Raw genomic sequence first — 17,960 nt, forward strand, 5'->3', positions numbered from 1 at the left:
CACTTTCCTCCAATCAATCATAAGTTGTGAAAATAAGATTTTACCAGCGTCTTTCTCTGGCGTATAAGACCTGTCCCTGTCTATTCACCTGGACATCAGTACAAAGTATGTGAAAGAAGGTTTCAAAGGTTGAGGCTGAGTCTAAAATACCGGCATTTGTTTTTAATCAACAATTAACTACTTCCGCAGGTGATTAATGCCAATAATACTTCAAAAATGCCACACTGTGCACAGTAATTGCCAAGTGACAACAGGCAACCACTCAGCCTCTTGGCAGCATACAACAGCCATCAGTGCAGTGTGTGGCACTGTTAATTTGAACATGTGTAAACTTCCTTTCAAGTGTCTTGTGGGAAAACTCTCCATTGTATCACGAAACAACATGCCCATGGCAATAAGTGCTTCAGAACTTTGCTCATCAGAACCGTCTCTGTCCATCTGTCCTGCTTTGTCATCACTTTGTCTTTTTTTTTTTCTCCTCTCTCTCTCTCGTCAACTTCCACTCCCTGGCAACTGCTGATTGTTAACAGGAAGTGGAACCTTTCCTTTATTCCATGTTTTCCTGCTTCCTTTCTTAATTCCGTTTGTTTATTCTCTGTCCCACTTAGCCATGTCTTTCATATTCACACCATCTCTCTCTCTCTCTCTCTCTCTCTCCCTGTCTTTCCTCATCGTTCTAATGGCCCCTTTCTCTGCTGCTGGCCGGAGCTCTTTGATTTCACCATCCCCCTTTTCTCGCTCTGTGGTAAACACATAAAAGGTTTTGGAATCAGTGTAATGACTTCAAATTGTCCATGCTGCGGTCCATCAAGACAGCGTGAGAGGCCGGGATATGTGTGTGTGTCGTGTTCTTACAGCCCATGCATAATCTGATTCATATTTGTGTAAGGGCACGCTCGTCTGTGCGTGCGCATGCAACTATTCATACGGCTTGAAGTGCATTTTTTGCTGCATCGTGTCTTAATCAATACATTCCCTCCAAGGCGGCTTCAAAAGCAAGTGATTAAATGACATCGTTACACCATTTCTTGGCATTGACTATAGATGCCCTAATGTTAGTGAAAGGTACTTTGTATTTGGGGGGCGATGAGGAGCCCGCATAATGTGCAGAGAAGAAAACTCCACATCTTAATGCCATTCTCCATTTACTCAACATCCGTTTAAGGTCTGAGCTTAATTAGTGCATTATGTCATACATCGCTCCTGCTTGTGTATATCAGTGAGCGGAAATTGCAGTGTCTGCAGAAGACAGGCCTAATTGAGTTAATTGGCTTCTGGTAGTGTAGTGTTCACGAGCTGTACTTTCTATTTCACGGTGCCATTTATACAGTACAGCCAAACCAACCCAGAATAGCCTTCAACGTTAGCTGTCATGCCACGGCTATCAGCTGTGAAGAGAAGACTGCGCTCTCTACTCTTTAACTATCAAGCCGCCCCGTCTCTTAGCATCAGCCATGTCTCCCAGGAATTACATTCTTCTACAGCTATTCAGTATTAGCCATTTGAATTAAGTGGCAATCGGTAGCTGCCAGAGCAGATATCAGCATACTTGTGATACAAGTATGCTGATAATGAGAATGGAACCTGAACATTATGTTTTGCAAATATGTTCGATATGAGAAAAGGTTTTCCCAGGGGAAAGAAAGGCAGCTATAGGTGAGGTTGTACACTAAACACATATAATTGTGATACGATCTGGGCTGAACAACAGTGGACCTATCCTTTCAGCACTAATTGAAAAATAACAAGGCGTCCCATTGACAAAAATCCGTAGCTGAGCCCTTTTTTTTCATCAACACAAAATGAAATGAGTGCCCTACAGAGGGCAATAAAACCCCAGCACTGCTAAGTCGACTTGGGCAATATTACTGACTGACACACAAGAATTTAGCAAAAAGCATCACTTCCCAGGTAGCCAAAATGACCTGGCCCAGATCCGGCATAAGCCCGGCACGCCGGAAGAAACGCCATCGGGCCGGGTCCGGTTGCCGACTCGGCTGAGTCTCGGCATGAATGACGCCCCAGAATCGGGCCGAATACACTGGCCCGATTCCGGATGCCGACACTGCCGTCACTGGGCCATAATCGAAAATGACCTGGCCCAGATCCGGCATAAGCCCGGCACGCCGGAAGAAACGCCATCGGGCCGGGTCCGGTTGCCGACTCGGCTGAGTCTCGGCATGAATGACGCCCCAGAATCGGGCCGAATACACCGGCCCGATTCTGGATGCCGACACTGCCGTCACTGGGCCATAATCGAAAATAACCAGGGCCAGCATCGGCCCGCCAGAAGAAACGCGTCGGGCCGGGTCTGGTTCGGTTGCCGACTCGGCTGAGATTCGGGATGAATGACGCCCCAAAATCGGGCCGAATAATGTTAAGTGAAAACCATTAGCCAAATAAAGAAAGGTACATCTCATATTCACATTTATTTTTTGCAAGTTATTAAAATGAACATTTTGGTCATTTTTGCAACCAGAGGGGACACAAGCAGTCCAACGAATGCTAAGTAAGCACTGTAAGAAACGTACCGTGAAATTCAGTTATTAACTGGCAGCTATTGACAAGTAACAGTAATTGTTACCATGTATTGTATTTTTTAATACACTAGCAGTGTTTTGATTGTGAAATCAAACAAAGTAATTAAAGCATTTACTGTAGTTTTGGTTGTTATAACCGTAATATAAATAACAGTAATCTCCAAGTAGTGTAATTGTTTTGACGGTTAGTGTTTAAACTGTAAAATAAAACAGTAATATCAAAGTACTGATTAATATTACTGTATTTTAAAATACACACATTTTTAGGCTTCAACAATAACTGCAGGGAGACAGCAAACAATACATTTTTAACAATTTATTATTAGTTGTTGAACAGTAGCAAGGATAACATTATTCCTGTGCTTGTGAGTGGCTTCAACAAACAATGGACTAGGAATTTTGTTTTCTTTTGATAACCCAATGACAATTATCTTCTGAAATGTGCTTAACTGACAAGCAGCTGTAATCTCTAAACATTTACAGTATTAGCAATCACAAAACGATGGATATTAATATCCAAAAACATGAATATTGCAATATTTGAAACCGTGGTGATAACAAATCAACACAAAAATATGAGGCCTTTTCTTCTGCCAATTTTAGATATATTCTGTTATTGAAAATGCACTGTTTGGTAAATATATTACACACATTATTCTTGCATAAAACACATTTAAAAACACTTTGAATACACACAGCCAAATGCAAAAATGGTGCCAAACTAATTAATTCCCCTGAAATCCACCAATCTTACTAAACATTAAGATTGTAGAGGAATTGCCATAGTAAGAAGGGGCCAATAAACTAAGTGCTGTGACACAGTTAACACTAGGGGTGGGAGAAAAAATCTATACAGCATAGTATCGCGATATTTTACGTGACGATATTGTATCGATACACGGACGCCAAGTATCGATCTTTTAATATATAAACTATAAACCTTTTGGTAGGCTACTAGAAAAATAAAATCAATTGCTTTTTCAGTCCACTAGATGGTGCTGAGTTGTTTTCTGGTGAGGTCAGCAGAGGTCCCGGGTCAGCGTGATTGGTCAAAACAAAGATGGGAGACATCGGAGAAAGAAATCAGAAATGCACCGTCTGCGTTTAAATCAGACGTCTGGACTTATTTTGGATTTTTTTTAGAAGGAAGGGAAGAAGGATATGGATATGACACATGGATATGACTCCGTCGTGGCGTTTTTTCACCGACACATCCGTGCCCAAGCCCTACAGAGAAGTGAAGCTTAAAGTTGTGGAATCTTTGAGTACAGCCGTAAGGGTTGCATTAACTTGCGATGCGTGGACGTCAAGCGCAGTGGATTCCTATGCGACTATAACAGCACAATATCTCACAGAGGACTGGCGACTGCTGTCTCACGTTTTCTCCAAACTAGAGCAGTACACGTAAGTCACACCGGGGCAAACATTACAGACTTCCTGCAAAATGCAGCACGAGAATGGGGGATTGCCGACAAAAACCTGGTGGTTGTAACCGACAACGTTTCTAACATTGGGCGTTGCCGTTCAGTTAGCGGGATTCCTGGATGTGAAGTGTTTCGCTCACACGCTCAATCTGGCCTCACAACGGGGGTTAAATCTGCCACCAGCAGCCAGGCTCATGGGGAGAGTGCAGCGCATAACTGGCTCTCTGCCCTTGACGTCCACGCATCGCAAGTTATACCGAGTTATATAACTCTTATATAAGTTATAGACACGTTTGCATTCAGTTAAGTTGTCTGCTTGACAATCCTATTTTGCTGCAATAAAAATTATTGAAGTGAGATGAACATACTGAAAACTTTATCTTATTAGATGAAACATGTTGACAAAGTTTTCCTTTGGGAACATAATTTGAAGTTGTAAAAAGTAATAAATCGTGATAATATCGTATCGCGGGACCTCTGGTGATTCCCACCCCTAGTTAACATGTACTCTACAGGAGGAATTTGAGGTAGACAGCTTAAAAAGTAACTAGCTGTCTCAACTTGTATTAAATCTCTTTTTGAGTCTTTTGTGCATTTACTTCTGGGTAGATATAATACACAAATATCACACAAAAAAGTATTACATCTCCATGAAAACCTTAATGCTAACTGCAAAAACAGTGTACTATACACATTAGTATACAGTACAGTTCATACTTAACAATTGGTATATTTTATGGAAATTGGACCAAGCATATGTATCCGTAACAGTTCCCTTTAAAACTTATAACAATGATAGTAACATCTTAATAATACTGTTTCCCCTTTACATACAAAGAGAGCTCACCCTGTTCCACGGACGAACTGAGATGACTTCACTGAGCAAAGTGGTCTGTGGCTCCTTGTTTCTTAGTGAGTCCATCACTATTCAGTCCATCAGCTCCACAGTGCAAAATGAATAGCAGATCCCTGAAAAAACAACAAAAGCAAATAAGAAATGAACTTCATTTGAGTGGATGAAGATCAGGGATTAAGGCATATTGTTTGACCTGTGGGAGATCAATGTCCCACATGAATCTTTAGTGGTGTGAAGGCAATCTGGCATTCATGGGGTGGAGTCACCAGTGTGGGTACAGGCTTATCATCTTTTATTTTCTTTCTTAACTCCATAAGCAGGATAGGAGACATAATTTATGAATAAAATGCAACACTGTGGTGTTGCAGATGAGCATGGAATAACTTTAACTGTTTCTGAGAATTTAGACAAATAGCCTATACAGTGGCAAACTCTTTTTAGATAATAATTGGGCAAACATAAAAAAAAAATCAAATGGATGCTGATTGTAAGAAGTCCTATTCTTCTATTGTCCGCAAATGCCACCTAAATGCAAGTACGGTGATTTTTACCTGGTCAATGCTACAAGCAGACTTTAATGGAGAAATGCAGGTAATGCAAATGCAAAGAAACGTGATGTACATAAGAATTTTTAACAATACCTTTTTATACGTTGTGGCTGCTTCCACCCGATACTCAAGGGACAGGGCAGTTGTGAAATCTGGCATGGGAGGTAAATATGTGATTACCACACGGCCTTCTATGGACAGCATCCACCTGTTCGCAGATATACATACATACAATAAACATGTGCTGTACATGATTTTAAAAGTCCAATCGTGGTAAGTGAGCACATTTGTTTAATCACTCTTATTATAGACTGCAAAACTTACAATCCGTGCCTCTCCACCAAGACAGAGACGCAAACTTTGACGAGTTTCAGCCTGTTTTTTCTGTAACAATGCCCTGAGTTTGGAGTTCCTTTCTTTTCGAGGAGAGGCCTCAATCCATCCTGTACATCCAGCTCCTTTGTAGGCTGAAAAGAGAACTAAGAGCAAAGCCGCAGAAAGCAGAAATTTAGACCAACTTCCATGAGATTCTTTGGAACTAAATTTGACAAGATGTACACATAACCCCAAAAAATATATATGAAAATGTACCCGAGTTAGACAGACTTTTCTTGCAACAGGTTGAAAATGGGCACTTGGAATGTGTCAAGGTTCCTTATCTGTACGCTACTATCAACATCAGTAAACTCTTGGTAATCTGTGTTAAATTTTAAAATCCTTTCAAGGACAAATCCCAATTTGCTCGTCTTTTCCAGAAGTTGGTTTTTGCTTTGGACACTGTACATTTTTCTTTTCAATTCTTTACCATCTATCATCCTTAAATGTGGTTGCGAGGACATTCACAGCCCTGAAGCTCTCCACATAGATTTTATATTCATGTGCTTAAAGGTCCTTCGCCCTATAGCCATATAACGGCAGGGAAAGCCCTGCTACAAAGTCAACTGTGATTAAAAAACCTGTTCTAGTCCCTGTTCAAGCCAATTATAAACAGCTAATTAATATTAGTTCCATGTAGGTAATGGCACACTTAGTTTCTTTAACAAATCAAACACAGTTAACCCAAGCTTTACATTTAATAACGTTACAGCTTAACCACTTAACGATACTTACTTTTCCTCTGCCCCATCGCTGGCACCTGTCTGCTCTTAGCGCATCTAAGTCTATCTACACCTCAACACTTAGCTACACACTGATGTTAACGTTACGCACTTTCGCGCCACTTCTGACGGAACAATGAATTAAATATAACAAAGAAAGCTAGCTAGACTTGACCAACCGAGTGTTTGCTAGCTCACAAATGCTAACATGAACTAACTTGACATGACATAACGCTCATCATGATGGCCAGAACATAAGAACCCAGGCAGTTAAAGAAGCAAGCTAACGTTAGCTATCCAACGTCAGCTAGCAGACTCATTCATTCAACATTAACCACTAACTCAGTTATTCAGCTAACTAGCTAGCTTAATATAGCTGATAGCTAATGTTAGCCAGATGGCTAGATACTGTTGGCAAACTATTTTAAGAGATATAATGTTAACGTTACTCACTTAAATTAATCTTTACCGATATCCAACCAGCTCTGTGTCATCACAGTGTGTGCAGTCGTTCGCTCCGTACCGCAGCGCCGGGAGCTCTCTCCCCCCCATCAGCTGCACAGGCGGCAAGCGGGCGGGGAGCTCCGAGCGTTGCGGGGCGAAGAGTTTCACCGGGCGCCGCTGGACTGCACACACCACGTTACACACACTTCCATTAAAATATTGAGCCACTGTTTTTGTAATATAATCAACGCCAACAACTCACCGGTAGTGTTGGAATGTCCTCCTCTGAGACGTCCATCTTCTTTGGCAGCCAGCAGCGATATTTTGCCAAGCTCAACAACACACTCATGTGTGAGCTGATCCATTGTCATACTACACATGTGTGTTGAAAGGATACAGAAATGACACAAAAGTGCCCTTGACACAGCAGATGTGTGATGTATATTAATTCAGATTAATGTTGTTCTGCTGGATGGCACCATCCCTGAACATGTTCCAGTCTGTATTCCAAACAGTCCCGTAGAGCAAATATACTGTATAGTTTCATCTAGCAGTTGGGAGTGAGGCTGACGGACAAAAGGGTGTGCTAGCTAGCTAATTTTGTGGTCTGATTAACAGCAAATGTATTAAATGTAGTCCCCCATGTTACTATTACTAATTACAATAATAATAATAATAATTTTTATTTGTACAGTATATGATCAAAACAGAAACAATAGAAGTTTGACAACATGGAGTGCCTGGGCATCATTCACCTCTCCAACAGCCCGTGTTCACCCCTGCACATTGCCCCAAAGGTGGCGGGTGGCGCCTGTGCGGTGATATCGTCGGCTCAACGATGCAACAATCCCGGACCGCTATCCAGTTTCGCACATTCAGGACTTTTCTGCCCTCTTGTCAGGTAGCGTGGTGAACTTTTACCATCGCTTTATCCCCCGGCCCCTTTTCGAAGCCCTGAAAGGCAAGGCTGTCAAACAGGCTGTTGACTGGACCGAGGAGAGGAACCAGGCATTTGTGGATGCCAGGACAGCTCTGGCAAATGCAACAATGCTGGCACATCCATCACCCAAGGCTCCGATAGCCATCACCACGGACGCTTCAGACTAGCGGTTGGCGCAGTTTACGAGCAGTGGGTGAAAGGTGCATGGCAGCCACTCGCTTTTTTCAGTCGACAGCCTAACGAGCGGAAGCACAGCACCTTTGATCGAGAACTCCTTGGCCTCTTTCTTGCCATTCATCATTTCCGGTTCCTGCTAGATGCTCGGAAATTCACAGCTTTTGTGGATCACAAGCCATTGACATTCGCTATGAGTAAGAGGGCCGAACCATGGTCCGCACGCCAGCAGCGCGTTTCACACATCTCCTGGTAGACTGAACCACTTGTTGGCCGGAGGTCGTCCCGCTGTCATCAACGACATCGGATGAGGTGGCTCGGGCGTTCATTGGACTTGGGTCGCCAGGTTTGGTGCCCCAGCTGATGTTTCCTCGGACCGAGGCCCACAGTTTACGTCAGAGCTCTGAAACGCAGTGGCAGAAAGCCTAGGGGTGAGGCTCCACCGGACTACTGTCTATCACCCCTAGGCTAATGGGTTGTGTGAGCGGTTCCATCGCTCAATGAAAGCTGCTCTCCGGGCCAGCCTCAAGGACGGCGGCTGGGTGGACAGGCTCCCGTGGGTTGTATTGGGGCTCAGGACAGCCCCCAAGGAGGACCTTCAAGCTTCATCCGCCGAGTTGGTTTATGGCCAGCCGCTGCGGGTCCCTGGGGAGTTCATCCCCAAGATCACAGACCCTTGGTCTGCGACACAGCAGCGGGCCACTCTCCTGGAAAAAGCCAGAGTGTTCACACCTGTGCCTACGTTGCAACACGGCCTCCCACAGTCGCATATCCTGTCCAGCCTCAAGGCAGCTGAATATGTGTTCATTCGCTAGGACGGCCACCATGGACCCTTTAAAAGCTCCCTACGAGGGCCCGTTTCGCGTACTAGAGACGAGTTGAAATAACCGACGACAGAGGTGAGCAGCCAAAAAGAGACACTTGTCGACATGGTTAATCCCTGCGCTCCTACAATATGTTTGGCTACATTACAATATTTCATCAATTAGCCAGTTCGGCCCATTTCTATAATGACAGATTGGGCCCAGATTTGGCAGCCATCAACGGGCCAGAACTTGTTTCAGTGCTGGCTGCCGATAAACCCGGCTGCCATGTCTCAGCCAGTTAAGGCCCGCTTCTATAATGCCAGATTGGGCCCAGATTTTGGCAGCCATCAACGGGCCAGAACCTGTTTCAGTGCTGGCTGCCGATAAACCCGGCTGCCATGTCTCAGCCAGAATAGGCCTGCGTTCATAATGCCAGATTGGGCCCAGATTTGGCAGCCATCAACGGGCCAGAACCTGTTTCAGTGCTGGCTGCCGATAAACCCGGCTGCCATGTCTCAGCCAGTTAAGGCCCGCTTCTATAATGCCAGATTGGGCCCAGATTTTGGCAGCCATCAACGGGCCAGAACCTGTTTCAGTGCTGGCTGCCGATAAACCCGGCTGCCATGTCTCAGCCAGAATAGGCCTGCGTTCATAATGCCAGATTGGGCCCAGATTTGGCAGCCATCAACGGGCCAGAACCTGTTTCAGTGCTGGCTGCCGATAAACCCGGCTGCCATGTCTCAGCCAGAATAGGCCCGCGTTCATAATGCCAGATTGGGCCCAGATTTGGCAGCCATCAATGGGCCAGAACCTGTTTCAGTACTGGCTGCCGATAAACCCGGCTGCCATGTCTCAGCCAGAATAGGCCCGAGTCTATAATGCCAGATTGGGCCAAGATTTGGCAGCCATCAACGGGCCAGAACCTGTTTCAGTGCTGGCTGCCGATTAACCCGGCTGCCATGTCTCAGCCAGAATAGGCCCGCGTCTATAATGTCAGATTCGGCCCAGATTTGGCAGCCATCAACGGGCCAGAACCTGTTTCAGTGCTGGCTGCCGATTAACCCGGCTGCCATGTCTCAGCCAGAATAGGCCCGCGTCTATAATGCCAGATTCGGCCCAGATTTGGCAGCCATCAACGGGCCAGAACCTGTTTCAGTGCTGGCTGCCGATAAACCCGGCTGCCATGTCTCAGCCAGAATAGGCCCGCGTTCATAATGCCAGATTGGGCCCAGATTTGGCAGCCATCAATGGGCCAGAACCTGTTTCAGTACTGGCTGCCGATAAACCCGGCTGCCATGTCTCAGCCAGAATAGGCCCGTGTTCGTAATGCCAGATTCGGCCCAGATTTGGCAGCCATCAACGGGCCAGAACCTGTTTCAGTACTGGCTGCCGATAAACCCGGCTGCCATGTCTCAGCCAGAATAGGCCCGTGTTCGTAATGCCAGATTCGGCCCAGATTTGGCAGCCATCAACGGGCCAGAACCTGTTTCAGTGATGGCTGCCGATAAACCCGGCTGCCATGTCTCAGCCAGAATAGGCCCGCGTCTATAATGTCAGATTCGGCCCAGATTTGGCAGCCATCAACGGGCCAGAACCTGTTTCAGTGCTGGCTGCTGATTAACCCGGCTGCCATGTCTCAGCCAGAATAGGCCCGCGTCTATAATGCCAGATTCGGCCCAGATTTGGCAGCCATCAACGGGCCAGAACCTGTTTCAGTGATGGCTGCCGATTAACCCGGCTGCCATGTCTCAGCCAGAATAGGCCCGTGTTCGTAATGCCAGATTCGGCCCAGATTTGGCAGCCATCAACGGGCCAGAAGCTGTTTCAGTACTGGCTGCCGATAAACCCGGCTGCCATGTCTCAGCCAGAATAGGCCCGTGTTCGTAATGCCAGATTCGGCCCAGATTTGGCCCAGATTTGGCAGCCATCAACGGGCCAGAAGCTGTTTCAGTGCTGGCTGCCGATAAACCCGGCTGCCATGTCTCAGCCAGAATAGGCCCGAGTCTATAATGCCAGATTCGGCCAAGATTTGGCAGCCATCAACGGGCCAGAACCTGTTTCAGTGCTGGCTGCCGATTAACCCGGCTGCCATGTCTCAGCCAGAATAGGCCCGTGTTCGTAATGCCAGATTTGGCCCAGATTTGGCAGCCATCAACGGGCCAGAACCTGTTTCAGTGCTGGCTGCCGATTAACCCGGCTGCCATGTCTCAGCCAGAATAGGCCCGTGTTCGAAATGCCAGATTTGGCCCAGATTTGGCAGCCATCAACGGGCCAGAACCTGTTTCAGTGATGGCTGCCGATGAACCCGGCTGCCATGTCTCAGCCAGAATAGGCCCATGTCTGTAACAGCCAAATCTGGGCCAGATATGGCAAAAATGAAATGGGCCAAAGCTGGCTCACATTTGGCCGCATCGAGCCGGAACACAGCCGAGTCAGCCGACACTCAGCCGCAATACGGCCGAGTCCGCTGGCTACCTGGGTTTCCTCAACCGTAGGACTAAACGTAAGCCCAACGCTATGCTACGTATTTGTCCACAGAATGTACATTCTTCTCTTTCTATATTTGGTCTCCTGATCCTCTTCATCCGAGTCTCTTTTCTCCCCAGGTATTAAAAGCACGTCAGCCATCACTCTACCCCTCTGTTCCTCTTTCTGAATCTCTTCCTATCACGGACCAGAGATTCTCCGCCTGTAAATGTTTTAAACCTAAAGGGAATAAATTGAATGCAGCCATCTGTAGCTAAGCATCTACTTTGTGTGGGACTTTTTTTGAAAGCGCTCTTCCGATGCAAGCATTTTTTAGCCGATATCAGCTGTAGACAGCAAGGTGGAGGAGGACGGTGTCGGTCTTCAGCGGGGGCTGTGTATGTGTGCCTTTGTGTAAATACTAGCTGGAAGCCACAACATTGGTCCCAAGGCTGGATGTAATGGAAGTGTTTTGATAAGAGCAAGTTCACAGCTTAAGGGAATCTCTGTTTCACTGTCATTTTCACTGTTATTCTTCCATTTTCTTTCTCTGGGTTATTCCATTTCCACTCTCTCTTTCATCGACTCTCTTTAAACCTTTTTTTCCTCTCTCTCTAGGTTTCATTCCCGTCTCTCTGTTACTGAAAGCATCCATCTGTTCCGTTCTGTTACAGCCACTCACTGATCCCTGTATCGGTACAAGTCAATTGAGTGCAATTTGTTGGCAGGAAACATAGAAAACAAACAACATGATCTTTCTTTGCTCTTGTTTAATTGGTGATCCGTCTCAAACAACTGCACAATTCAGTCCTGCGTGTTGGTGTGTTGTTTTGTGTGTCTCCTGTGGTTGAGGTAAAAGTCGGCAGTGGAGCGTAAACTTCCATCAGAGCCTGCAGGGGAGCTGCAGGCAGAGCTCCCCGGGCCAACCCACTATGTGATGCTACCATAGGAAAGTCATCAAGGGAGGAAGAAAGTGTGATTTTCTCTCTCTCTCTCTCTCTCTCTCTCTCTCTCTCTCTCTCTCTCTCTCTCTCTCTCTCTCTGTCAATCTACACCTTTGTTCCTCTTCCTCTTTATTTCTGAACACACATTTTAGATTGAGACTTTGAGAATGAGGATATTCTTGGAAAGTGATGAAATTTGGCTTCTTCAAAAGCCAGTTTGAAGGTAGAGAGTTGGGTAGGCTTCTAACGTGTAATGCCGATGGTTAGCTTTAGAGTTCGGGGAATGCTCTTAGTCCTAATAAGTACGGGAATATCAGTAATCATGACATTTGTTGAATGATTAAATCCCATTTGCCAATGAGCTCTTTTTGAGGTCCTGTTCAGGTTTGGCTGAGAAATTAGAGACCTTTGACTGAAGCATGTGTTACTGCCGGCATCATTTTCCAGTATTCCCTGCTTCATTTGGAGAACATAATAGTCTGGTCAAACACAATCATACCAGGGCAGCTCATGGCCGTTTCTTCTGATTGAGAATACTGAAGTCATATCCTCTTTATTTCTTTGTTATGTCCATTTCCAATTTTTCACAAATGGCATAATGTGTTCGCAAAATAAATCATATTCTAAGGGCATATTTACACCAGTTACAGGCTACAATCAATTTTGAATTAAATGCCCAAATTAAAAAATGAGAGCTAAGTGAACCCTGACTGATGTTTCGTCCCCACGGCGTCTTGGTCTCTATTATTTAGTGCGCCAGGAATGCTCGCACCTAACGTGTCTGTGGTTGCAGCTATCAAGTTTGTATTTGAATGCATGTATGTACGTATCCATGTGTGCATGTAGGTACCATGTGTGTCTTTCAGTGATGAATGATTCATGACGTGGTTACGCAGCGTTTTATTGAGCAGTATTATATAAAGGGAGTTCATCCTTATTGTTGAGGAACAGTGGTGGATCAAACATTACGCTGAGCAAGACACCAACGCCACCACTATACTGTGATTTAAAGAAACTGGCTGTCCAGGTTGTGCAGCCACTGCAGTGCATTTGTACTTTCTCTCCTGCTCTCTTACTCACTTGTTCTTGGTCTCCACGAGTCCCTCTCATCCGGTTCTTCTTTCTCTCTCCATGCCTCTCTGTTACCTCTCCTTCCTGCCTCCATTTATACTATTTTTCTCCCCCAGAAATCCATCCATCCATTCATCTCACCCCTCCCTTTTTCTGTCTGTCTCCCTCAATATTCGCAGACAGTGCTCGCCCGATGAGCTCCATGTCGTGAGAGCTTGTCAGCTGTGTCAGGTCTCTCCTCCTCCAAACTACTCTCCGAAACTCACTAAGGACCTGAGGACTAGTGCTCAGTCCTCCACAGTCTGCTTCGCTGTCTTCTTGTTTCATTATAACTGCCCTCCAACTTACTTGGCAGACTTGTATGTGGCCATAGTCCTAATTTAGTAAGGTTTATGTAACAATTTCTGCTTATAGTACATGTCAGCATATCTCTCCTTCAGTCCACTGCCTATACCCTTTCACTGGAGACATGTAGTCGACTATGCAGGACGATGTGTGCCTGTTTCAGCCTGCCAAAATAAATGCTAAGAATCATTTCACATTCTTACACAAAGAGCCGAGCTCTGCAGCGCACAGGCAATTAATCGGCTTCATTAGTGCCATCGTTTCACATATCATTTGCTCTGCCTGCCTGTGTGTCACTGTAGGTGTCACTACACAAATGCTCTGCTAATTTTGCCCGTGTTAGACCGTCTTCTACTACCTGTCTTCCCCCCTCTTATCTGTCCTCCTCTTTCCCTCACCAGGCGTACTATGCAGTTGGACAATTACACAGGCTATCTCTGACAACTTGAAATGTGATAAATGACTCTCACGCCGTCCCTCTGTGTCTCTCCTCCTAGATGTACATCCAAACTACCACCCTGACCATCTCTCTCAGCCTGTCTGCCTCTGTGTCTCTGGGGATGCTCTACATGCCCAAGGTCTACATCATCCTCTTCCACCCCGAGCAGAACGTACCCAAACGAAAACGCAGCTTCAAGGTGAGGCCCTGTGAAATACATGAGTCTTACATGCTACATTTTCGGAATATTTTCCATATATTTGATTTAGTATTTTGACTGATATTAAACATCATTCGTGCTGATGATATGAGGATAATACATTTAAAGATACACTAAGTAGAACTACATCGAACTACAGAGTAGGGCTGCAACAACTAATCGATTAAATTAAATAGAATTGATTATAAAAAATATTTGGCAACACATTTGGTCATTGAGTTGGGTCTATGCTGTGGTGCAAGACACACACTGTGGCAACGTCCCCATTGGGGCAGTATTCCAGCCAATGCCGCGGCTTTTAAATCTCACGTTGTGAATTAAAGGAAATGACGCCGTCTCCTTCATCTTCAGACGTCTCTAGAGTAAGCATCTGAAAAGTGGCGGAGGCAGATATTAACAATAAAGTGGAGATGAGTAAATCCACGATTACAGGTTCTAATTAAAAAAAAAAAAAAAAAGTACCTGACAAAAATGCTGTCCGTCTGTTTGTGTATGTAGCCAGTGGCCCGGGTGCCGATAAAGCTATCTAAGAACTAATGCTTGATAAAGGTATTGCTCCCTGTGGTTAAAGAGCATTGTACAAGTTTTTTCTTTTGATAAAAGGATGAAAAAACCCACTTTTTATCAGATTTAATAATCGATTAATCAAAGTAGTAATCGACGGATTATTAATCGACTATCAAAATAGTTGTTTGTTGCAGCCCTACTAAAGAGGGGAACCAGATCTTGTACCGCACAAACAGTCTTCATTGCCAATGAGTGGATTTCTGAATGTGAATGCATGATGATACAGGCAATTGTGACAGCTGCCACCATGTCGGGGAAACTGAACCAGAAGGGAGACCGGCCCAACGGAGAGGTGAAGACTGAGCTATGTGAGAGCATGGAGACCAACAGTGAGTAAGAGAACACCAGAATTTTATAACTATACATATAACAAACTGTTTAAAACTATATCGTCCCGTCCATTTTTATTCCAGAAATCCACATAATGCTTGAATACATGTTGAGAGATCAACGCTAAAGCATACACACACACACACACACACACACACACACACACACACACACACACAATGATACACATGCACCTAGAGAGGTTAAAACTGGATTCTAGTGAATAGGAAACATGATGGCGCAGTATAACAACTGTTCTGATGGAGTTATTTACTCTTTCAATGAAATAGTTGATCTCATACTACCAACAAGTGGGTAGTACATCATACACACTATTTTTCCTTTTGTACATGTATGCTTGGATGTGCAGATTGCGTGAGGATTTTTAGTTTGCTTTAAGTTTAATTTCGGTTTGAAAATGAATTTCACGCCTGACTTTTTTTTGCGTGGCAAAACAGCTGCAACAGTGACAGTTTTTAAATAGCACGGCGTGTCTTCTCCGAGCTCTGACGGTGAAGCACTGTTACATTCTCTTCAAAGCTCTGTTTTGTGTTCTGCTTCGTCAGCGATCCGTGGACGGAATGACAGGAGAGCATGTGAATGTGCACGTGTGTGTGCCTTAGTGCATGCGCATGCATGATTAGCTGCTAGTTTGCATGTGTGCACGCATGCTCTGGTATGAGTATCCATCAGTCTGGTGTGTCCTTTGGTGTGTTTGTGTGTTTGTGTGTTTGTGTATTTATCTCTATAGTTCTGTGTGTAAGTGGTGTTTGTACACCCATCTCCATCTGTAATCTCATTAACACATGCACGTCTCAGCCTTGCTGTGCATGTCTTTCTGTGCAGTCCATGAGTACGGCATGTCGGGTAATATGTTTCTGACCCGTGTCTTGATGAGCACCAGTGAAGGAAGCAGGTCTCAGTTCATTCATTTAGCCAGTAGAGAAACTGCTTAGTCATCTCCTCACATACTTCCCTTTACAAACAATACAAATTGCAATTGAATAAGTTCCATATGGTCCAAGGTGGTCACAATCTATGTATTCCAACGGTGATGAGCAGAAAGCAAGTTCAGGAGTCTTTACTTTTTTTGGCTCCTGACATTTTGCTTGAATGTGCTCTTTGGAAAATATCAACAAAAAACTTTGGGCATTTTTCAAGTCTGCATGAACTAACACGTATTTCTTTGATAAATGTATTTTTATTTTTTTCTATCAAGGACCTTTTTTTTCCCCATTATTCCAGCAGTGTGATGGCAAAGCACAAGTGAAAGAAAAAAAAAAAAAAAAGAATGAAAGCATAACAATGGCGCAGTTAGAGGCCTGACGTTGCTGCAAAAACATTGACATTTACCATGGAACGCCTGAGGGGACACAAGACATAATGGGTTTGACAAAAAGCTCCAACTACTCAAGGTGGACTGTGGATGTGACACTGTTACGTGACCATCGTGACAAAAATCTGCTCTCAACTGCTCTTTCTTATGTTCCTTTTCCCTTACCCCTTCCATACCTCCATTCGGTCCCTTCTCCTTCATTCTCCCCTTCTCTTCTCACTCTTTTCCTCATTGTTCTTGACCTCATCTTCGCCCAATTTTGTTATCATCTTCCTTCCTCCTTTTCCGTCGTCCGCCCTTTTTTTCGTATTCACGCAGCTTCATCAACTAAGACGACATATGTCAGCTACAGCAATCATGCCATTTGAAGGGACCACAGAGGATGAAGAAAGGGATCGGACAGGAGAGGGGGCGGTGTCTTGGGGCAGTGCCGAGCGAAAGAAGGAGCCGTCATTCTCAGCCGATTGGTAGAAGGACTTGCGGACAGACTGAGCGCCCGAAGGAATCCAAGCATGAGACATTTTGTATTGTTCAGCATCAAAGCACAGAGAGGTGGGACCACATAAACAGCCAGTCAGTGTGCCTGCTTTCCCGCCGCTCACACCTCATTGGTCCTACCATGAACTTACCCGTTAAAAAAAAAAAAAGAGACGACATGAAAAATAAAAAGACATACCATAGGACACTTTGGTGGACAGAGTAAAACTATTAAAATCTACACACAAAAAAAATAATCATAAAAATGCAAAGAAAAAGAAGAAAAAAAACACTCCATGTAGACATTATATCTAAAATGGCAAATGTGGGGCTGGGAAAGAGTTTTAACAGATTACATTTTAAAAGATATTTAAAAAGAGAAATGAGAAAAATCTATGAGACTCAAACATGTTTGTTGTTATTCTCTACTTGTGAGTATTTTTGTGGTTGTGACGATTTTTTCATTCTTGTCTCACCGTTGTCTGATGGATCGCCCTTGCATAATGAGATGAGTGTGTTTCCTCTTGCTGTCTTGGCTAACCGGGTTGTCGCCTTGGGTTGTGAACCTGTAAAATGCCATGGTTGAAGCATGCCAGTTTTTTTATACAAAAAGGAGATTTATTTATAATAAAGGAATGTTTTGCAAATGTGTAGATTGGTGGTCGTTTGTACGTTTTGTAGTTTTGAGGGGGGGGGGGGATCCCTTTTGCAGATTATCTTCTAGGTCCCATCTTAAATGTAGATACATGTATGGATGGCAGATCGTGGCAATGCACCATCCATTCAAATGTCATCATTACTTCACACACAAATGTATCATGCTTCTTACAAGTAGATGTATATGTGTAATTATGTACATTACCGACCATGCTTACAGCAGAATACTGTGCGGTTTTCTATATTTCCCCGCTCATATTTAGTGTAAATGTCCCCTAC

At 44.5% G+C, this 17,960-nt stretch overlaps 1 protein-coding gene and 1 long non-coding RNA gene across 2 annotated transcripts in view; one reads left to right on the plus strand and one right to left on the minus strand.

The window, feature by feature from the left end:
- Positions 1 to 16,915, plus strand: part of grm8a (glutamate receptor, metabotropic 8a) — a 185,157-nt gene extending 168,242 nt beyond the window's left edge. Inside the window, exons 11-13 of the mRNA XM_076111791.1 lie at positions 14,153 to 14,293; positions 15,108 to 15,210; positions 16,866 to 16,915. Of these exons, the coding sequence (XP_075967906.1) occupies positions 14,153 to 14,293; positions 15,108 to 15,210; positions 16,866 to 16,915 (294 nt within the window). The remainder of the gene's footprint in view (positions 1 to 14,152; positions 14,294 to 15,107; positions 15,211 to 16,865) is intronic.
- LOC142971155 (uncharacterized) lies at positions 4,863 to 5,822 on the minus strand. Its single transcript, XR_012959342.1, has 3 exons — positions 5,693 to 5,822; positions 5,462 to 5,576; positions 4,863 to 4,933 (listed from the first exon to the last, which is right to left on the minus strand). It is a non-coding gene; the product is annotated as an uncharacterized LOC142971155 (long non-coding RNA).
- Positions 16,916 to 17,960: the final 1,045 nt, after the last annotated feature.

The sequence above is a fragment of the Anarhichas minor genome, unplaced genomic scaffold (genome assembly GCF_050575085.1).
Source record: "Anarhichas minor isolate MPS153535 unplaced genomic scaffold, ASM5057508v1 ptg000045l, whole genome shotgun sequence".
NCBI lineage: Eukaryota > Metazoa > Chordata > Actinopteri > Perciformes > Anarhichadidae > Anarhichas > Anarhichas minor.